Genomic DNA, 19737 nt, shown 5'->3' on the forward strand with positions numbered 1-19737 from the left:
AAGGGAGGCATTTCTGTGATGGCTCTGGCCCGGCTTCAGGGGTCACCAGTTCTGGAGCATGGCTTGGAAGAATACATTTAGATTCTCACAAACTTGGGGGAGTGCACTCAGAGTGAAATGGTTTGGAAATTGCCTCCAATGGACCTTTCGTCACCTCGTGCAATTTGGTGGGCTTGAGGCTCCCCAGAAAGGATTCTACCTCCCAGTACTGGCAATGGGGTGACCACACTGGCCAGTTCAGATCCCTGACAGCTCTTCATTTCTGACCTCCTGCCCGACCTGGCCTGGCACTGTCCCCGGAGCAAAGCTTCTTACCCTCCCAATCCCCCTGCATACTTGGTTTCTCTTAACTTCACTCCCACCCCATTCACGCAGGCCCTTTCCCAGACCTGGTCTACCCCTCCCCCAGTCACCCTTTGGGCAGTCTCTCGCCACTTCCCCACATCCCAGCTCCGTTTGCTCTCACTTTCAGCTTTCAGACAGACTCAAGTCTCACCCATCCTTAAAGAAACTACGGACCACAGACTGGAGAGATGGTTCAGCAGTTCAAAACACTGGCTGCTCTTGCAGAGGGCATAGGTTTGATCCCCAGCACCTACGTGGTGGCTCAGATCCATCCCTAACTTCAGTGTCAGGAAATCTGGCACCTTTTTCAGGCTTCTGCAAACAGCAGGGACACATGCAGTGCACAGATATCCATGTAGCCCAAACACTCGTTCCATAAAATAATTTTTAAAAACCTACAGACCAATAAATAAATCTCCCAGGCCCCAACCCATCCCTCTAGTCCTGCCTTTATTCCAGGCTTCAATCCCAGGCTCTAACAGCAGAATGCAGTAATCATTGTTTTTCTATTTGCAGATTAAAGGCTTTCTCGACTTTGTTCTCTTTGCTTCCAGGAGACACCTCTATTTTCTGTTTAACTACCCCTTCTCTGTCTTGGCTTGTTCCTTAGCCATTAAATGTGGGAGTTCCAAATTACTTCTCTCAGCCTTGTTCTCATTTCATCACACAGTGACGTTACCTTTTGACTAGCCAGTGCTTTATGCTAACTTTCAAGAGTTTCTGTTCCCATTTGCTACAAACAAAACAAAAACCCACCAAAAAAAAAAAAAAAAAGTAAGATCAACGAACTGGATGGACTTGGTAAACGACAGCTGGAATCCCAGCACTGGTGTGCCTATGGCAGGATGTTTTCCATAAATCGAAGCTAGCGTAGGCCACCTAGTTCCAGGCCAGTCCCATAGGCTGCAGGGTGATATCATAACTGAAAAAAAGGGAAACCTAAGAGTCCATGATGACCTAATGAAAAGCCTCCCTTTTATTAGGAGAACATCTGTCTGTCCATCTGTCCATCTACCCATCACGTATGAAGTGGCATGATGTTCTGCTAGGTCTCAAACCCAGATTTCAGCACCAGATGAATGAAAAAATAAAAAGGAGGAGGACTTGACTACTCCCAACATCTGGAGAAGATTTTTATTATAGCCATGGGGGAGAGTATGGCCAGAGGCAGAGACATGTAGCTAGTACAGAGTGAACATGACTCTGAGCCAGGCCACGAGAGGAGAGGGGAGAGCCAGGAGACCAGGAGGGTGAAGGTTAAACAAGAAGAATTTGGTAACCAAAATGGCTGGCTGATATTGGGAAGGGTAGCTGGGGAGAGGGCAGCACAGCCCTTGGGCTGGGGAAGTTTAGGGTAGGAGGCTGGGTCTACCAGCCATATCCTGAAGCAGATAGGGACCGAGGGACAGTCAGAGAACCTGAGATCTTGGTCTGCTCTGCTATGTTAAATAAGCATCTCAGTTAGCCGTTTATCCCAGGCGTGACACTTCACATGTTCCAAGCAATGAAAACACGAAGCCATTACTGAGGAACCCATTGCAGCACGGTGGGGGAAGGGCTGAGTTAACACTGAGACACAGGGCAGCATGAGATTGAGTGTGCTCTTGCATGCAGCCCAGCCCAGGAGCCGGTTGGCACACTAGCAACCAGCCTGCTGTTGCTTTCCAACTCTCCAATTCCAGGATCATCTGTCCACTGGAGATGGTCAGGAGCGTGGCTCATGGTCCAAGTGCACTTCAGTCTGAGCTGGGTGCTGGTTTAGGTGCCACTTTTTCAAACAACAGGGTAGGTAAATTCACTCTCCCCCTCAATGGCACTATCTAATGCCCCTGATATTCACGGGCGATTTAGCTTCTACTCTTGACCTTTGCATGTTCACAGCACTGCCAATAGCCTTAGATGGGTGGTAAGGTTATGTTGGGGACCCCCGTAAGCCTCATGGTCAGGCGTGGTGCCAGTCCATGAGAGGTGAAGAATGAAACTTGGCACAGTACCATCTCTGCAGGCACTGGGTCGTAGCCTTCCAGAGACTGATCTTATGGTTTACTTTTCTTACACTTTTAAACATAGAAGTTGTGACCTTTACAATAAGAATGAATTTTATTGGCCAGATACAGAGCTCAGGGCTAGAGCCTAGAGGAAGATACACACAGGCATAGATTTATTGGTGGAAGATGCAAAGTGTATGAGCCTCTTTAATAGGGATGTGTTGTACTCACTGCAGAATTAGGGCAAAGCAATGCTCAGGATATGGGGAGAGGGGCGGGAGGGGGGATTCAGGTAGAGGCTGATAATCGCCAAGTTGATTGGCATTCTAGGTGAGTAAGCATCATTCATTTCCTTCCGATGAAGAATATTGGCCCTGGCCCGCATGATTGACAATCCTGTTTTTTTCCAGTGCATTTTCTAAGCTTCCTACAGGGTTACTGGTCCAGAGTAAGCTCAGCGAGACAGCCAAGGGTTCACTGAACTGAAGAGTGCCTGCTCCCAAGTGAGGACTTAGGCATGTCTGGCAGGGGGCACCTGTGTCACACAGCATGCCGGACATGTGCCGGGATGAGATGTTTAAGGACTTACAGCGGGGATCTGGATGGGAAACCTGGCTCCCTTCCTCCAACACGTCTGTGGACCAGCCAAACACCCTGTGAGCCTCAGTGTCTGTGTCAAGTGTTTTGCAAACAGTAGGGGCAGCACAAAGCTGGGTGATGGCCTGAACCACTGTTATCATGACACATGGCCACAGCTACGGTCTTCAGACAATTGTCTAAGGATGCAAACAAAGGGAGAACACACCTGCAAGCCCACTGTGTGTGCAAGCCATTAGAGGTGTTTGCCCGTTGTCCAGCACCAGTAGGGCTGCTGACTCATGTCTGTGAAAAACAAATGGCTTCATGTTGGTTGCCTGATTAATGATGAGAGCCACTGTGCCTTTCCTCTGCCTTTTCTGTGGCCATTCTGCAGCCCAAACCACAGAGCAAAGCAAAACTAGTAAGCCTAGCAACAGACGCCAGGGAGACAGAGTCAACTGGGCTTGGGTGGGGCCCCAGCCTGGCTCACTCTGTGGCTGAGCTGGTTAGCTGTGATCCTTACGGTCCTCCAACAAAACAGGCCATTGTGTTTCTACCTCTTGTTCCTTTCTCAGGAGTCCCTGTAAAATTAGGCTTCCAGGCATGATCTTATGCACCTGAGAAATGATGTCGAGACTCTAGACATGTATTTTCCTCTAAGAGACCACAGGGGACACACACCAACCCCTCCACATACACTAAACACACACACGCCACCCACCCACACCACACCACACACACACCAGACAGACACACACATACGTGCTACACACACCAGTCACAAGACACACACACACACACACACACCAACCCCCACATATACTACACACACATATCACCCACCCACTACAGCCCCACATATACCACACACACACCACACACCGCACATACATGCACCACACATACGCTGCACAAAAACACACCACACACACACATACACAGACCTGTATACCACACAGACATACACCACACACATACACGCACACATACATACCACACACACACACCATGGTAGGCACAGGTCTTTCCCAAAGCCTACAGTGTGCTCACAGAAAGAGATCCAAGGCTTAAATAAAACTGAGTTGCATCATTGACCTCACAGAGATAAGGACCCTGGACACAACACGGCATGGAAACACATAACTGTAATCCCAGCAGTCTGGAGATAGAAACAGGAGAATCCAGAGTTTGAGGGGAGCATCAGCTCCATGAGATGATCTAAAAAGAGAGAAGAAAAAGACTTTTGACACAACCAAGATGTCGTCAATCCAGTGGATGAGGCTTCTCTCGGACTTTCAAAGGCGCCCTGGGGCTTCTTGTCTGATGTATTGGTGTGTTTAGGTGGCTTGAGTTTCTTCAAGGCAAAGGCTTTTTATTGCTTTGCCAAGGCAGCTTTAGAGTTCTGTTGGGGTAAAGCTTTTGTGTAGACCCCATTCCATTGAGTGTCACTTTTTGCCCCCCCCCCCATTCACTTTACACTCATCACCCTAACTATGCCTTGTAAAATGTTAAAAAGGGTAGAGAGGCTTGGTTGGGTGAGGTCAAGGAGGGGCATCAGAGCGGGATTAGCATCAAAATTAATGGAAGGTAATTCTGGGCCTCTATGTTGATTAACTTACTTTTGTTGGGTTTTGAGACAGTCAAACTCTGCAGCCCTCACTGTCTTGGGACTTGCTGTGTAGACCAGGCTGGGCTAGAACTCAAGATCTGCCTGTCTTTGCCTCCCCAGCAAAGACAATGTTATTTTGAGACAAAGTTTCAAATAGCCGAGGCTGGCTTCAAACTTGGTATAAAAGCCAACGATGGCTTTCAGATCTCAATCCTCCTGCCTCCATGGGCCAAGCCGATTACATACCTGTGCAATCAGGCTAGGCCCTAGCGTTTAGATTTAAATGGTACCACTGAGGGTAGGTGCTAAACATGCCACTCAGCATATGGACTTCCACACTTCTGGGGCTGGGAACTGCCCACATCAGCCAGCAAACAGGACAGGCGGGGCTCACCTGAGTCCACATGTGGCGTCGGAGAGAGTGGGGCGTTAGGGTGCCAGCTGCCATCCCATGCTGCCAGGCTGCAGAACCACAAGGTTTGTGTGCGTTTACTGCTATTCTGTGGCTGCTGGTGTTCCCTAACTCCTGAGCCTAGGAATCTCGCTGTCCTGCTCCCTCCTAATCCAGACAGGTGCCTGTGCCTGCTGTGGAAGACAGAAGGAGCGTTGGTTGGAGGTGTTCCTGCTGGAGGATTTGGAGGGACGGCAAGGACAGTGTGCTATGATTCTTGCTGAACTGGACACCAGGCATAAAGACCTTGTTAATGAGCATGTTAGAAGCCAAGGGACACCTTGGGTCTGGGGAGGTGCTGCCAGATGTCTTCGGGCATTGTGTGGGGTCAGGCAGAGCAAACTAAGCCTGCCCCGGGGCTGCTGTAGTGTGGGAGTCCCAGGCTGCCACGTGCCCAGGGGCTTAGAATCGACCTATCTAGGTCATACTACAGTAGCCAGACTCTGTCAGGCTGTTATTAACTGGCCTCCACTCTCAACTGTAAAGTTGGTCCTAGGAGAATTGCTTGTGCCCACATAGATGCCACAAACCTTACCGTTACTGTGCTCTCCAAAACTGTTCTCTCGAATGAGTTGAATTTCGTAGACCCAAGAACTTTAAACTGGCATTTGTGGAATGTTATGGTGAGACCAGCTGCTGGAAGCCGGTCCCCCCTCTCCTTTCCGGGGAGTTTTCCTCAAATGAGGCACTTCACCAAAACTAGGTGCCCATTCTCTTTAAACCTTCATAGTACTCCCAAAACCATGCCTCCTCCATCCTGCCCCTCAGAACCCATCTTTCTCTGTGCTCACCCTCTGGCCAACCCAGTCCATTTGAAGCACTGCCCAGGGACGTGGTGCCAGGATGGTGGTCCGTATGCGGGTAGCCCAGTGCACACGTGTGTTTGTTGTTACCAAGAAGCGTGTCAGCCGGTCTCAGATGTGACCCTGGCTTCTCCAGAATCTTTCTGGAGTCGCCAGAACAGATAAAAAGCCAGGGGACCCTGCTGATTTTCCATACGAGCCTGGAGAAGGCCCTTCTAGGGCGGATAAAATAGGTCACCCAGGTCTGCTGCCCGGGCCACGGGGAGATACGAGGCTTCTTTTGGGTTGTTTCTGTCCATAGCACACAACACTGGAACCTTCTGGTTTCTTGCCCGCATGGCTTTAATTTTAAATCCGGAGAGCTCCCGCTCAGTGGACTTGGAAGGCGCGTGCTAGGAGTCGGGTCAGTGTCCCGCGTGGAGGCCAGCTCCTCGCCGCGCCCTGTTGGAACTCGGCTGTCACCCAGACTTGATGCTCCATACCAGTCCTGCGTGGCTAGGGGTGGTAGCTCTGTGGTCCCAGGGCCGCGATGGCTCGGAAGATCCCCGCGGCTGACGCAGCTGCGCTCCGGCAGGGGCTCACGCCCTGTGGTTCCGTGTGGTTCTAGGTCAAGCCACGCGTGTCCTAACCGAAGGCTCGTTTCCCTCGCTGAGTCAGCCGTGGGGCGGTGAGGGCGGGGCCGCGGGTGGGGTCCCCAGGGTCATCCCCCTCCGCCTTTCCGGTGTCTGCCGCCGGGACTGGGTGGTGATTGATGGCACCCGCCGGCAGCGGTCTGAGAGGGGAGGGAGGCGGGTCCGGAGGTTCTGAGGCGGAGCAAGGGGCGGGGCGTGGGCGGGGCCACGGAGGAGGAGGCGGGCACGGTGTCCCGGGTGGGCGGCCTTGGGTGGGCCTCACGGAAGGAGCGCTAAACTGGGAGTGCCATCGTAGGTGCTGCGAGCGACTGGAGCGACAATCATGTGGCCGCTCGGAGAAGCGCTGGAGGCTGACGGATTCCTGGGTGGGTGGAGCCGGAGGGGAGGGGCACATCCCACTGGAAAGAGCGCGGGAAAGGCTGGGGAGGAAGGGGTGGCAGGCACGGGGTGGGTGGGGGGTGGGGCGGGGCGGGGCGGGGCAGAGGCGGAGTGTGCCTTGGGCTTCTCTCTTGCCACTCCCGCCCTCCGGCCCGGGGCCACCTGTGCCCCGCCCTGCCAGCCGCACCCCAGCCAGGGAACCACTGCGCCGGGTGTCCGAGCTGTGTGCGCCCGGGGGATCCTCGCGAGTCCCGCTTCTGCCCGGACGGCTTTCCTGGGTCAGGGCATGTGGCCTCTCTGAGAGCCCTCCGCCTGCCGAAAAGGGAGCAGGTCTGCGGCGCGAACTCGTGGGTGGGAAGTTGGTCTGCACTTCGGCAACATGACCAGCCCGGCCGGCGCGCAAAACCAGGAAATCGATTGTCTGAGTCCAGAAGCGCAAAAATTGGTAAGAGGAAGGCGCGGCTCAGACCTGTGCCAGCCAGCAGCAGCCGCCGAGCTGGGTCCCCCAACGGCTCTACGGTCAAGGGCAGCGGCCCCTTCAGCCGCGGCGGTCCTGCTGTAGCAGAGGCGGGTGGGCCCAGCGAGAGCCACTCAAAAACTCCGATGCAGGGCAGGCAGCCTGCCATCAGGTGGTTGGCTGAGGGCAAGGTGTCCGCAGGTGGCGCTCTGAAAAGTACATTTTGTGTCCCAGTGCCTCTCTCAAGGACGAAAAGGAGCGTGGTCTCTCCCTCCGCCCTGGTGATGGTCTCCAGGGCGGCTCTGCCCAGCTGGCTGGCTCTGGCCTGGAACCAACCGAGCGAGGTCTGAGGTCTGAGGTCTGAGCGTGGTGTAGAGTTTCACAGGGAAGTGCTGGCCTGGTGTTTTCAGAGTACAGCACCTAGGAACTGGGCCCTCGCCCGGTGGCTCCACCTTGCCTTGAGTGGCTTGGAGGGCTTACAGGCTCTTGACTTCAGGAACACCTCCCTCAAGGATCCATGGCCCCTCTCTACTTTGGCGGCTCTGGAGTCTCTGGTGTCTTGTCGGGGTCTTACAGGTGTTTCACTTACCGAACTTGTAGAGGGACAGCAGAGGAGCCTTGAAATTGGGCACAAGAGAGTTGGGGACCTTTGGTTGTTACACTGTCCGGAACTTAATGGTAGTGGTTTGGAGGCTGGGAGTTCAGACTGGATCAGTATACCTAATCTAGCCTCGAACTCGGGATCCTCATGTCTCCACCTCTGCAGTGCTGGACTTACAGACCCGAACCTCCCCACCTCAGCCACTGCAGTGGTTTTTTATGAATGGGGATGTTGAAAAGTAAAAAGGTGTAGTTTAGAGAGTTAGTACTACATAAAGAGGGAGACCCAAGGTTCCCATCTTGTCCAGCCTTGGTGAGACAGTCACTCATTCACCAGGTAAGTGTTAATCACTTTGACTGGAGGAGTTTCCTCTAGGGAGGGGAAGGTGTGAGTAAATTTTGATTTCAATGACAGACTTGAAAGTTCAATTCCTTGCTGAGAGCTGCTTTGTTTCTGTCTGTTTTTAATGGGCTTATTCTATGGCCTCATTTAGGTTTTGGGCAGTAAATCAGGCTTTTGGAGTTAGCCTGTAACCTATAGGCCGAGGGACAGAACCTGCAGGGCCACTTTGGAACCCTCTTCGGGGGAATCTTGAGATCAGGGAGGAGGCACAGGTCCTGAGACAGCGGTGTTCGGAACAGAGTCCCAGGCACACCATAGAAGGCAAGAGTGGGAAGGAAGTCAGCCCTGGGCTTGCTCTAGCATACAGGAACCAAGCGACGGAGTCCTGGCCGAGGGGAAGACTAAACACTAAACACGGAGAACAGAATGTAAGGAAGGCAGGGAGAGGCCCAAGAGGTGGGACTCCACCTCCAACTCCAAGATACTCCCCCTGCTCAACATTTGGAGCCTGCCTGGAGCCCAGGCAAGACACAACCTACCCAGCAGTAAGAGGCTGGAGCCTGGTCCTCTTTAGTGCTCACCAGGCTAATCAAGGCCCACCATCCCTCCAGTCCACTTCCAGAAACCAGGAAGCACAGAGCACCGAGGAGAGTGTGAATGTTTACGTGTAAGATTGTGGCTGAATTCATCTTGCAATGAGCCCTGCCTTGTCCCAGATGGGGTTATTTTTAGCCTCTCTTTTAGTGTAGTGTAACCTGCATACACTGCTCTGCAGCCCTCTCCATTGCATCTGATGAAGGACTGCTGTGTAACAAAATGGGGTCTATGTTACCTGCTAAATTCCAACAGTGCTGAATTCTGGAAGGTGTTTGGTCCCAGAAGAGTCTAGAAAGAGGTTGTGAATCTTTAAGAGGTTTACAAAACAATAGCAAAAACTTCATTAAGGAAGCTTACAGAAAAAAAAGACAAAATGTGGCCCCTGTTTGAGGCTGCTGGCCTGTTGGGCAGGAAGTATGCAGGGTATGACAATGGCTGATGGGGTAGAAGGGAGGCCACCCAGCTGCCTTGGGCCCTGGGTTGAGTATGTCGCTGGAGAGCAGCAGTGACTGCTACAGAATGGCTATTGTGTTCTGCAGTAGGTGTCCCTGGCTCAGAGGAGCAGGGGTCTCCCTGGGCTGGGCTGAGAGAGAACCAAGTGGGCAAGAGGAAGCAGACAGATGGCATGACCTCAGCTAAGACAAGGGGCAAGATTGAATCAGAGTGTGTTGTTGAAGGCCTGGACACTTGCAACCCTGGCACTCGGATGCTAGATCTGAAGGAACTCCAGTTCTAGGAGTTTCTATGTTTGTTCAAAACAACATAGAAATCTTTAGAGGCTGAGGATATAACTTAGTGTTGGAGTGCTTTCCTAGCCCTGTGTTCAAGGCCTCAGCACCATAAAGAAAAAAGGAGGGAGACAGCAGGCTTGATGGGGTGCTAAGCAGGTCTGCTGGTGAAAAGTCTGAGGCTCTGCATCCACAGTGGAAACTGCCATTCTTCATTGGTTGGCTGGCTTGCTTGCTTGTTTGTTTGTTTGCTGTTATATGTATGGGGTTTCAGGTGGGTGAATGTCTGTGATTCGCTTGCCTGCCTGATTCCAGTGAAGGCCAGAAGAGGGCCTCAGATCTCCTGAGCTGGGGTTACAGACAGTTGTGAGCCCCTATGTAGATGTGGAAAGCGAACCCGGGTCCTCGGGAAGAGCAGACAGTGCTCTTAACCACTAAGCCATCTCTCCAGCCCCAAAGCGCCAACCTTCAACTTCTGTAACTTCTTTGTGTTGTTCAGGTTGTGTCATCTCTGGTGTCTTTCTTTCCACACACTGATGAACACTTACCCTGAAAGGGGCCAGGCCATACCAGGGCAAGGATTCAGGTAGACGGGTAGAGGTTAGCCCCTCCAGACGCGTGTAATTCACGGCCCACAGGCGGAACGTGGGCAGGAGGTCTATGAGTGCAGCCCTACACAAAGCAGAGACTTACTTAGCGCACTGAGATGTTTGTTTTGTTTGTAACTCAGTCACAGGGTTCTCAAACATGAACATTGTGGGTGACTTGTGTCGCAATCAAGCCCCTCTCGTAGGAAGCTGTATCCCACCCAATCCACAGGTCTTGGAGCTGCAAGTACGGACATTTTAAATGTGTTGTTTCCCCATGTAGTTAAGATAAACATAGTAAGTTCTTTCCTTTTGAGTTACAGCTCTGAGGCCCTTTGCTTCATTTTTTTCGCCTGACTTATTACTCTGTGTGTGTGTTCCAAGCACGCTTGTGCTCTCTCTATGTGTCTGCTTATTTCTGTCTGTCTGTGTTTATCTGTCTCTCTGTCTCTCCCTGTGTCTGCCTGTGTCTCTGTCTGTCTCACTCTTTTCTGTGTGTGTGTGTGTGTGTGTCAGTCTGTCTCTCTCCTGTGTCAAGCAAGCATTCTAATCCAAATATCCCCAGCCCCAAATCATCAGCCCTATTGCTACCTTGTTTACCTGAGTGATGTAAGAGCTTAATTTAGTGAGGGCATCTCTGATTCCTCTGTTGGGCTTTTGTTTCCTGTCACTGCTGCTTCCCATTTTGTTGTTTTGGGGTCCAAGGCACCCCCTCAGCCAGCACTGTAGGCAGGTGGAGGTTAACTTTGAGATACTTGTACTTGAGGCTGAATTCATGGGCTTTCTGGCTTGAGAAGCAGAGAGACCTTGAAGGCCCTGTGTCAGGTGTCAGTCACCTGCTCCCATAGTCCTGCCCATGGCATAAGTCAGTTCCCCTGTCACTCCTGGGAGACAGGCTCATCCCAGTCTAGAGGCCACAGCTACTGGGGCATTCCAATATCAGCTTCTCAGCCCACCCCCCACCCCCAGCACTGGAGACCACTGAACGCAGTAGTAAAGGCCAGGAACTACAGTGGAAGCCAGGGTCTTGCAGTATGCTTCTTGGGTGACAGTGAAGACTGAATTTCCCTTTTTCTCTAAGCTGGTTTCTGTTCAGCCGAACAACTGTCACATAGCGGAAGGCTCCCTTGCACACTGCATAAAACTTGAGGCTGGGCCACCACTTACCCGGGTGAGAGCAGGAAACTGAGTTATTTATGGTGGCCATTTCTCAGCACAGCTGATTGGAGATGAACCTGCTTAGAGTGAGATTCTTTCTTTAAACAGAACTGAGCCAGGCATTGGTACCATGTATTTGCTCCTCAAAAGGCAATGCTCAAGGGGAACAGCTTTTCCCAGAAAAATCAGGCTGTGTGACTCAGCACTGGCTGGTTGTGAGCGCTCACTCAGATGCCAGAGTTCCCAAAATTCCATTCAATTTAGAGGATTAACCTTAGGGTCCAGAGCCCTTTCCTTGAACCTTCGGGAAAGGGAGGGCTCTATTACCTGACTGCTCTCAGTGGAGGCCAGCTGGTCTGGTCTGTGTTGTAAAGAAGTTAGCTTGCTTATCTAGGGTGGACTTCCCGGACTTGTGATAGTAGATATAGTTAAATGAACTAACTCCTTTCTCCCAATTTTTTTTTATAATTTATTTATTTTTATTTTATGTACATTGGTGTTCTGCCTACATGTATACCTGTGTGAGGCTGTCATATTCCCTGGAACTGGGATTTCAGACAGTTGTGAGCTGCCATATGGGAGCTGGGAACTGAACCCTGGTCCTTTGGAAGAACAGACAGTGCTCTTAACTGCTGAGCCATCTCCAGCCTCCCCCTTCTTTCAAATTAAACCAAACATTAGTGTGAATACACCCAAGAAGTAATTTAGATTTGCCACGTGATTGTTGGCCACTGCAACTTGGTCACTTGTCCCAGGAGCAAATTCCAGAACAACCAGTGAAGACAGAGACAGACCAATTAAGCCACGCCCAGTCCAGCAGGCATACATTCCGTGGTGAGGTGTGGATTCCCTCCAATCTAAGGTATGGCCACTGTATAATAAAGAAATAAGTCAGCTGGATGGCCACACCTCTAATCTCAGCACTCAGGAGGCAGAGACAGGAGGATCTCTGTGAGTTCAAGGACTGCCTGGTCTACAGAGTGAGTTATCGGACAGCCAGGGCTACACAGAAAAACCCTGTGGGGGGGGGACGAAAAACAAAACCAAAACAAACAGAACAACAACAAAACCCACAATAAGTGTGTGTGTGTGTGATTTTTGTTATTTTATTGGAGGGGAGTGGGTGGGTGTGACACAGGATGTGCCTAGAGGCCAAAGGACAATTTTGTAAAGTTGGTCTCTCCTTCTGCCTTCACTTGGGTTCCAGGGATTGAACTCAGGTCACCAGGCCTTCAATGCCAGATGCCTTTACCCACTGAGCCGTCTTGCTGACCCACTCTTTTTTTTAACTTTTGGGAACACAGGTTCTTACCATGAGGGCCAGACTTTCTTCACAGTTGTGATACTCCTTCCTGTCTTTGAGTGCTGGGATTGCATTGCAGATAAAGGCCACCATATTTGGCCTGTAACATTGACTCTGATACCTGTGTGTGTACCAGTGCAGTGTGTATATGTGTGTGGGGGGGGGTAAGAGTGGGCATAAGGTGTATGTCTGAGTTCACCTTCCCTCTGTGTAATCTCCCTAGGGCCAGTGTGCTTCTCTTGCACTTCTGAACTCAGTGTGAACTGTGTTCATGCCGCTCTCCTCCATCAGTAGCTGTCAGAGAAGACACTTCATGAGTAGTAAAAGCAGCTAAATTTACCAGACTCCCCGCTGAATCAGTCTGGTGAGGTTTATGTAGCCGATGTCAGCCATCACCTCATGGGAGTAGACTGTTAGCTATCTCTGATTTACAGATAAGGAGTAAATGGGGGCTCAGAAAGTCAGGAGGCTTGCTGAGTCCCCTCAGACAGGTGGTGGAACATTTAGGCCCCTGGTCAGCTGGCTTAAAACTAGTGCTGACACTGGCACCACTGTATACAGTGCTTCAGGCCAGCCTGGCAGAGAGCATATATGCAACTGGTGGCCTCCACCACATTGCTTTTATGTTGCAGCCATCAGCTTCAAAGCCCTGGGCTTGCATCACTCTGATCCACCCCCTCCCCACCACAGACACACACACAGACAAAAGCACACACACACACACACACACACACACACACACACTCCTTTTCTGACTAAGGGTGCTGAGTAGCTGACACTGGTCTTGGTTTCCTGACCCTCCCACTTCTGGCTCAGAAGTGCTGGATTACACACATGTGATCCCACACCCTGTCTGGTAATTTCCACATGAGAGGATGTTGAATGGACTTTATTTTTCTCAATAAGAGAAAAGTGGAGATGGAAGGCTGGCAGGAGCCTCTGTTTTGCTGTTTTTCAAGTCATACTGACAAATTAGATGTTACTTGTGAATCTTTGTTTCATGAGATTGAACCCAGGGCCTCGGCATAGGCCGGCAAGCACTGCTGGTTATAGTCCCAAGCCTATGTCAGTCACGTGATACTGTGACTCAAGCCTTTATCTTGTAGCTTACGTGATACCTCTCCACCTCCAACCTGATTGGAAAGTTCATTGAATTAGAACATGGCTTCTCCCATTGTTGTTTCCAGGCATGTCCATTGAATACAAGGCTTGTGTTGTGAGAATCCCCTGCCTAAGGAGACGTAAACAATGTCTTCCCGACGTTGTCCGAAGGTCCTATGGACAAAGCAGAGTACCATTTCAAGACTCTCAACCTTGGGAACCAAAGGATTTATTTGGCTCACTTATAGAGATCATGGATGACAGAGTGTGGCTGACTCCAAAGCAGCTTCCCTGGAGAGTCCTTACTTAGCAAGAATGATGGCTTCTCGAAAGCCACATAGATGGAGTCCCTTTAGATTAACTTTCTCCAGCCCGTATATTCTGACACCTCCCAAAGACCCCAACAGCCCTATGCAGTTAGGACAGAATTGCATACACAGGCCTGGGAGGTGTGGTAGGAATCTCCAGTGGCTTTCCCACCCCCTCCCCATCAAGGAATGTCAGTACTCAGCTAGATCTTGCAGGCAGGCACAGCTTACTTGACAAAGACAGCAGCTGTTTTGCTAGGTGGACAGTATTCTGCTGCAAGTTGTTACAAGCTGTTCTGTATCTGGGGTCTGCAGTTTTCCGGCTCATTCCTGGAAAGAACGGTGTCAACAGTTGATGAAACCTTAGGAGTGGGTTTCAGGGGACAGTCTAGAATGGAACAGACAGCTGAGGGAGTGGAGCCTGGATGAGGTTCCTGGAGGGAACCCCTAAATTAAGAGGATGCGACCCTCTTTGCTCAGCCCTGGAAGTCCTTAGTCATGGCTTTGGTGTTGCCAGGATGGTATGTATGGTCCTCAAACCCCTTTCGTGTTAGATGTCATGTATGTTAGGTGAACATCCTGGTCCTGAAGAAGCCTGTTTCTCTTAGAGCTGGTGTTGCCTGGTTCTTACTTCTGCCATGGAGAAGATGTTTGCAACTGAATTATCAAGCTGTGGCCCAGAACTGTGGTGGAACTCACACTCAAGGCCAGATCTGCAGAGCTCTACCTCCACCCGGAACTCCGCTCCCTTGAGAATACTCTGCCTTGGGCACCTCAGGGACCACATTCAGAGCAGTGTAACACCTCCTTGGAGCCTGTGGGCCTAGCTAGGAGTAGTACAGTCACTGTTTTTTCATTAAAGGATAATTTAATTAATCAGTTAATACATTTTGACTAATTAATTAATCAGTTCATTTTGGTAGTATTTTAAAAGAAGTTGCACAAAGGAAGTTGAACTTCAGGCTGTAACTCTTTGCTCTACATCCCCTCCGGTGCACTGAGGAACCTGGTCCCCGTTGACCTTGTGGCCTGCGTCCTGCGTCCCCCCCCAGAGCAGGCGTGCCAGTGTGGCTGAGTGCCATCAGAAGGGCTGTGCTCACGGACACGGCAAAGTGCTTAGAGCTCAAGGACCTGAGTTTGGAGTCTCAGTGTCCAAGTAAAAGTTTGGCGTGGCACACCTGTAATCGCCGTGCTGGGGAGACAGGAGGGGCCCTGAGGCTTGTTGGCCAGCTTGTCTGGTCAAACTGGTGGACCACGGGCTCAAAGAGAGACCCTGTATCAAACACTGGAGAGTGATTGAGGAAGGCATCAAAGTTTACCTCTCCTTTACACACACACACACACACACACACACACACACCAAATAAGTAAATGCAGTTTGTAGCACTGTGATGTGGACGGACATGGGTGTCTCACTAAGATACCCCCCCACCACCACACACACACATCTTGAGAAAGTCCTTAGCAGAGCCTGTTATACTCTTGCCAAACTTCCATTCTGCTGCTGTTTTGTAAGACGGGAACCTTCGTAGCCCAGACTGGCCTTGAACTCCTGATCCATCTGACTCAGCCTCCCAGCTGCTGGTGTTACGGGTGTGTGCCGCCCCATCTGCAGCGCCCCCCTCATTTCCCGTGCTGACAGTTTACAGGGTAGTGATGTAGTTTGAACTGTGTAGCGTGTGTGTTCAGTCTGCTTAAATTCCACCTTGCTCTTTGAGGCCGCCTGAGTGGTCTGTGGTAAGCTCTCTGCAGTGCTGTCCTGGCCTGGCCTTACCCTGAAAGCCTGAGATTCTCCAGCATTCCCAATACCCTCTAAGAGTGGACATTCCTGCACTGACAGTGGTGCCCCGTCGTGTCCTCACTCACAGCCACAGCCGTAAGGAGCAGGCTTACTGTTCCCGGGACCTCATGGCGGAGACTGAAGGATTTGGAAAGTTGAATACTCGTTTTAAGAACAGGAGGAGACCCATGTGATAGAAGAACAGGAGGAGACCCATGTGATAGCCACGGGTCAGGGGCAGTCAATCCACGGAACAGAGGCCGGCCTTGCTGCACCCAGCCTGTGCCTGTGCTTTCCTTTTCCACCGTGCATCCACTTGGCTGCACTCAATAGCAGACTGTTTTTAGAGTCTGCCGAATATAAGCTGTGGGGGTTTCCGTAGAAACAAAAGTCGGTAGCTGTTGCTACTTCCTGTAACCAAGGCGACTCAGGAAAGGGATTCTGTCGCTCTGCAACCTCCACCCCAGTCTGGAAACCACCATGTGTTTGTGGGCCACGCTAACACGGGCGTGGGTGGGTGGGTGCGCACCAGGACTTCCAAGCTCCCACATAAGATTTTTTTGTTCCTTCTCTCGGGGATGGATCGCACCAGGATGGAGTCCCCTTGCCTATTTCTAAACCAAGCCGGCCTTTTTGGTGCCACTTTGGGCTTCAGCTGCACTCACATGAGTGAACTTTTCGCTACATCCGTAGGAGTTTTCTGAAACGGTTATAGTTACGGTTATGGCATGATGAAATAATGCCCTGATGAAAATGCTACCAATCCTGCTCAACTCTAAAGCCTGGAGGCTTCACTAAATGTATCATTAGCGTGGACACGTCCTCCTGTTCCTCGAGTCTTTACGTCTAAGTGGCCCCCGGGGTAGCATCTTCATGTAGCATCGGAGGAAGCAGACCGACCCAGAGCTCTCTCGGGCAGCCCTCCTGGAGTTCGCAAAACCTGAGAATGATGCATCCCACCGCCAGGTGCTCTGCAGGGCCAAGCTGCTAATGGGCCGTGTGCAGTGGGTCTGCCCGGGGATGGAGGTGTGGGAGCTGGTTTTGCGGGTCCCAAGCCTTCCTCAGTCTGGTGGAGGAAGTGACCTGATATCAGAACTGTCTCAGATCCCTTTCTCAAGAGCTTCCTTACAGCTCTGATCCATAAGTGTAAATTCTTCAAGCTTCTCTTGTAGACTCCAGGGCCCCTGGTATCAGTGTCATGCCCACAGCCTGAGCGGGGCAGAAGAGGGCCTGGCACCTATACTTTTCCTGCCAGGCGTGAGTCTCAGGAAGGTCTCAAGGCCCAGGCCTGGCATGAGCGGGGGTGTGGTGCCGGAGGAGCCACTGAAGGCCGTGTACACTGAAGATGGCGTAGACCTGCTGCAGACCTATCTTATGCCTGAGCACACTGCACCAACCAGGGGTCTAGGCTTGCATGGCCAGGGGCGCTCCAGGGCGATTGCTCAGCGACCCCAGCACTTACTTTACTGATAGTCAGATCCTTCCGCTGACTTCTCAACTCTCTGAAGCCTTTGCTAGCCTGTCCTGGGGCTGTCACGCGTGGCTGTGTAGCCCACAGAAGGCTTTTTGTTGGAAGTAATTTCTGCAGCTGGCCAGTGAGCTGGACACTTAGCCGAGGGAGGCTGCAGCAAGCTGTAGGGCTGGCAGTGAGGGCAAGTAGACGGAAGACCCGAGGCCTTGGGCCAGACTTGTACCTTTTGGTGGCCGTCCATGCCATCCTTCTTACTCGGGGTGGAGATGTCTTCAGATGTGTGTGTCACCGTGGTGGGTGTGTCCGTGGATTGTGTGTGTCAGCAGGGTGGATGTGTTCCTGGGTTGCATGTCTCACCCAGGTAGGTGTGCCCTTGGATTTGATTATGGTGTATGGAGTCTGGAGCCAAAGGGTCTGGAGCCAAAGGGTCAGCTTGTGGACTTGTCATCGGCAGCCGTGGTGGTCTGTGGGACCTTTGCAGCTGTCCCCACCCTGGAGGAGTGCCTCAGTTTAAAAGCCCAGCCTATAAAAGCTGTTTATAGGATCCCAGGTCTGGGCCCACAGCAGCTAGGGGAGTGCCAGCCAGGGCCCATAGAAGGGGAGGAAAACTTACATTCTGAACAAGCAGCTTTGGGAGTTCCCAAGAAACTAGCAAGCCTGTGGCTTGTCACAGGAGCCTGGCCCTGTGACCTCCTGCCTCAGCCCTGTGCATGTACCAAGATGAAGAGCCAAGATGGTACTACACCCGTGCAGTTTCTAGAGCAACCAACAAAATCATGTTTGCTCTCCGTAGCCAGTGAACATGGGTTTGGACGCTGATTCTTCTCCCTCCCCTCCCCCTTACTTTCCTACCTCTGTTCTACAGAGCGTCTAATATCCCAAAACATGCATGTATCCCCACACAGCAAGGTCCCTGCCCTTGGGAAAGCCCCAACATGCAGGAGGCTTGTGAAGCCCTGGTGGGCTGGGCCTCCAGAGGAGAAGCAGCAGGTCCCTGCTGTGCTCTTCTGGAAACTGCTCCTAGTCTCCTGCAGGCTGAGGGCAGCCAGTGGAAGGGTGTGCTTAGAGGCTTTTAAATCAACCTGTGACCTTGTGCTATGGTTTTTGTATTTTGGCAAAGCATCTGTCTAGGAAACTTTGCCCTGCACCCCTGGAGCACCTGCCTGAGGCAGCCAACCCCGAGAACCACCTGGACAGTTGGCATATTTTGGACAGGCCTGGGCTTTGTACTGTGCACAGGGCACGAACTTGCGCCTGAGTGTCACACGGTGAACCTTGGCTGCTTTGTACTTCAGTTCATTTCACAACTTGATCACATCGAGCCTTCCCTGGTGACTCAACAAGGACCATATTCATGACCATCATTCTTTTAGCTCCTGTGTGTTGCTGTTCTTAGTAGCGTGTCTGAATAGGCCAAAGCACACTGCTGAACCACTGATTCTTTCGGGCATCAAAGCTAGTGTGAGCTCCGCTGAGTGTAGGGTTTGTCTCAGGAAGACATGCACCGTCACATGTAGGGTTTGGATCTGTGTCAGTGTTTGGCTCTTCTGTCTGCTGGTGTATGGTTGGGCAAGTTCCAGGAAACAAGATGATTGCCATCACTTCCTGTACTGTGAGGCTCCGTCTCCCCACAGGTCATGTGAGCACTGTAAGAGATGTGGGTGCCGAGGATGGTGGAGTCTACGAGGACCTGAAGCTGTATTGAATTACAGGCTAATCTAAATCCTGCTATCAGAAGTAGCTGGGGCATAACAGGCTTCATTCGAGTGGCTCCTTTGCCAGCCCATGACTAGACTCCTCAAGGCAGGTCTGGTGGCTTTATAGTTTTTAGCACCACTTCCTTCAAGGACCAAGTGCATGTTGGGCGAAAGTGGACTACAATGAGAACTGTGTCCCAAGGGGAGGTTCTTGAGGCATGTGGACTCCATTTAGGGACTTTGGCCCAGTGCCACAAATTAATCCCGATGGGATGAGGGGCTGGCCGGCCAGACATGCTAGCATGGCATGTGTTTGAGGTACCCAACATCCCTAGCTCAGAGGAGGCCAACAAGGGCAAATGCCATCTCAGAAGCAAGGTCGTTGTTGGTATGTAATAAATACCCAGAGACTCTCAGTTTTGAGCAATGTTCATCTGTGACTTAATAGCCCTTGGGTCAGGAGTATGGGCCTCACCCTACTGGGACCTTTGCTCCAGGTGTAATGGGCTTCCATCAGCAGTTAGCCAAGCTGGGTCCTTCTGGACCTTCGGATCCTCTTCAGAAGAGGATGAGCTCAGAGCTCATTTGTGGTTCCAGAACTTTCACTTTCTTGGACGTTATAGGATGGTGACCCTGTTCTGTTCCTGTGGGCTGTCGCCTGAGGGCTTCTCACCGCTCTTGGGGCCTCCTTCACAGGCTTCTCACATATACGGCATCCAGCTTTCTCAAGACCAGCAGAAGCTTGCTCTAGCCTTAGGTTAGAGGCCTCGTCTAAGCCCATCGGGCAAGCTCTTTTTGCTCCACTCAAGGTCAGCTGATAAA

At 51.5% G+C, this 19737-nt stretch overlaps 1 protein-coding gene across 36 annotated transcripts in view; it reads left to right on the forward strand.

Moving 5' to 3' along the window:
• Nucleotides 1-19737, forward strand: part of Lrrfip1 (LRR binding FLII interacting protein 1) — a 120781-nt gene that overhangs the window by 42162 nt on the left and 58882 nt on the right. For 3 of the 36 annotated variants that reach the window (XM_060368837.1, XM_021659563.2, XM_060368838.1), the window contains exon 1: nucleotides 6923-7230. The exons of 26 other annotated variants lie outside the window; for them this stretch is intronic. In XM_060368837.1, the coding sequence (XP_060224820.1) occupies nucleotides 7165-7230 (66 nt within the window). In that variant the 5' untranslated portion in view covers nucleotides 6923-7164. Of the gene's footprint in view, nucleotides 1-6919; nucleotides 7231-19737 lie in introns of those variants that run through there. 7 more of the 36 variants (XM_021659548.2, XM_060368831.1, XM_021659572.2 and 4 more) reach the window with 6 other exon arrangements.

This window comes from Meriones unguiculatus, chromosome 15, assembly GCF_030254825.1.
Source record: "Meriones unguiculatus strain TT.TT164.6M chromosome 15, Bangor_MerUng_6.1, whole genome shotgun sequence".
NCBI lineage: Eukaryota > Metazoa > Chordata > Mammalia > Rodentia > Muridae > Meriones > Meriones unguiculatus.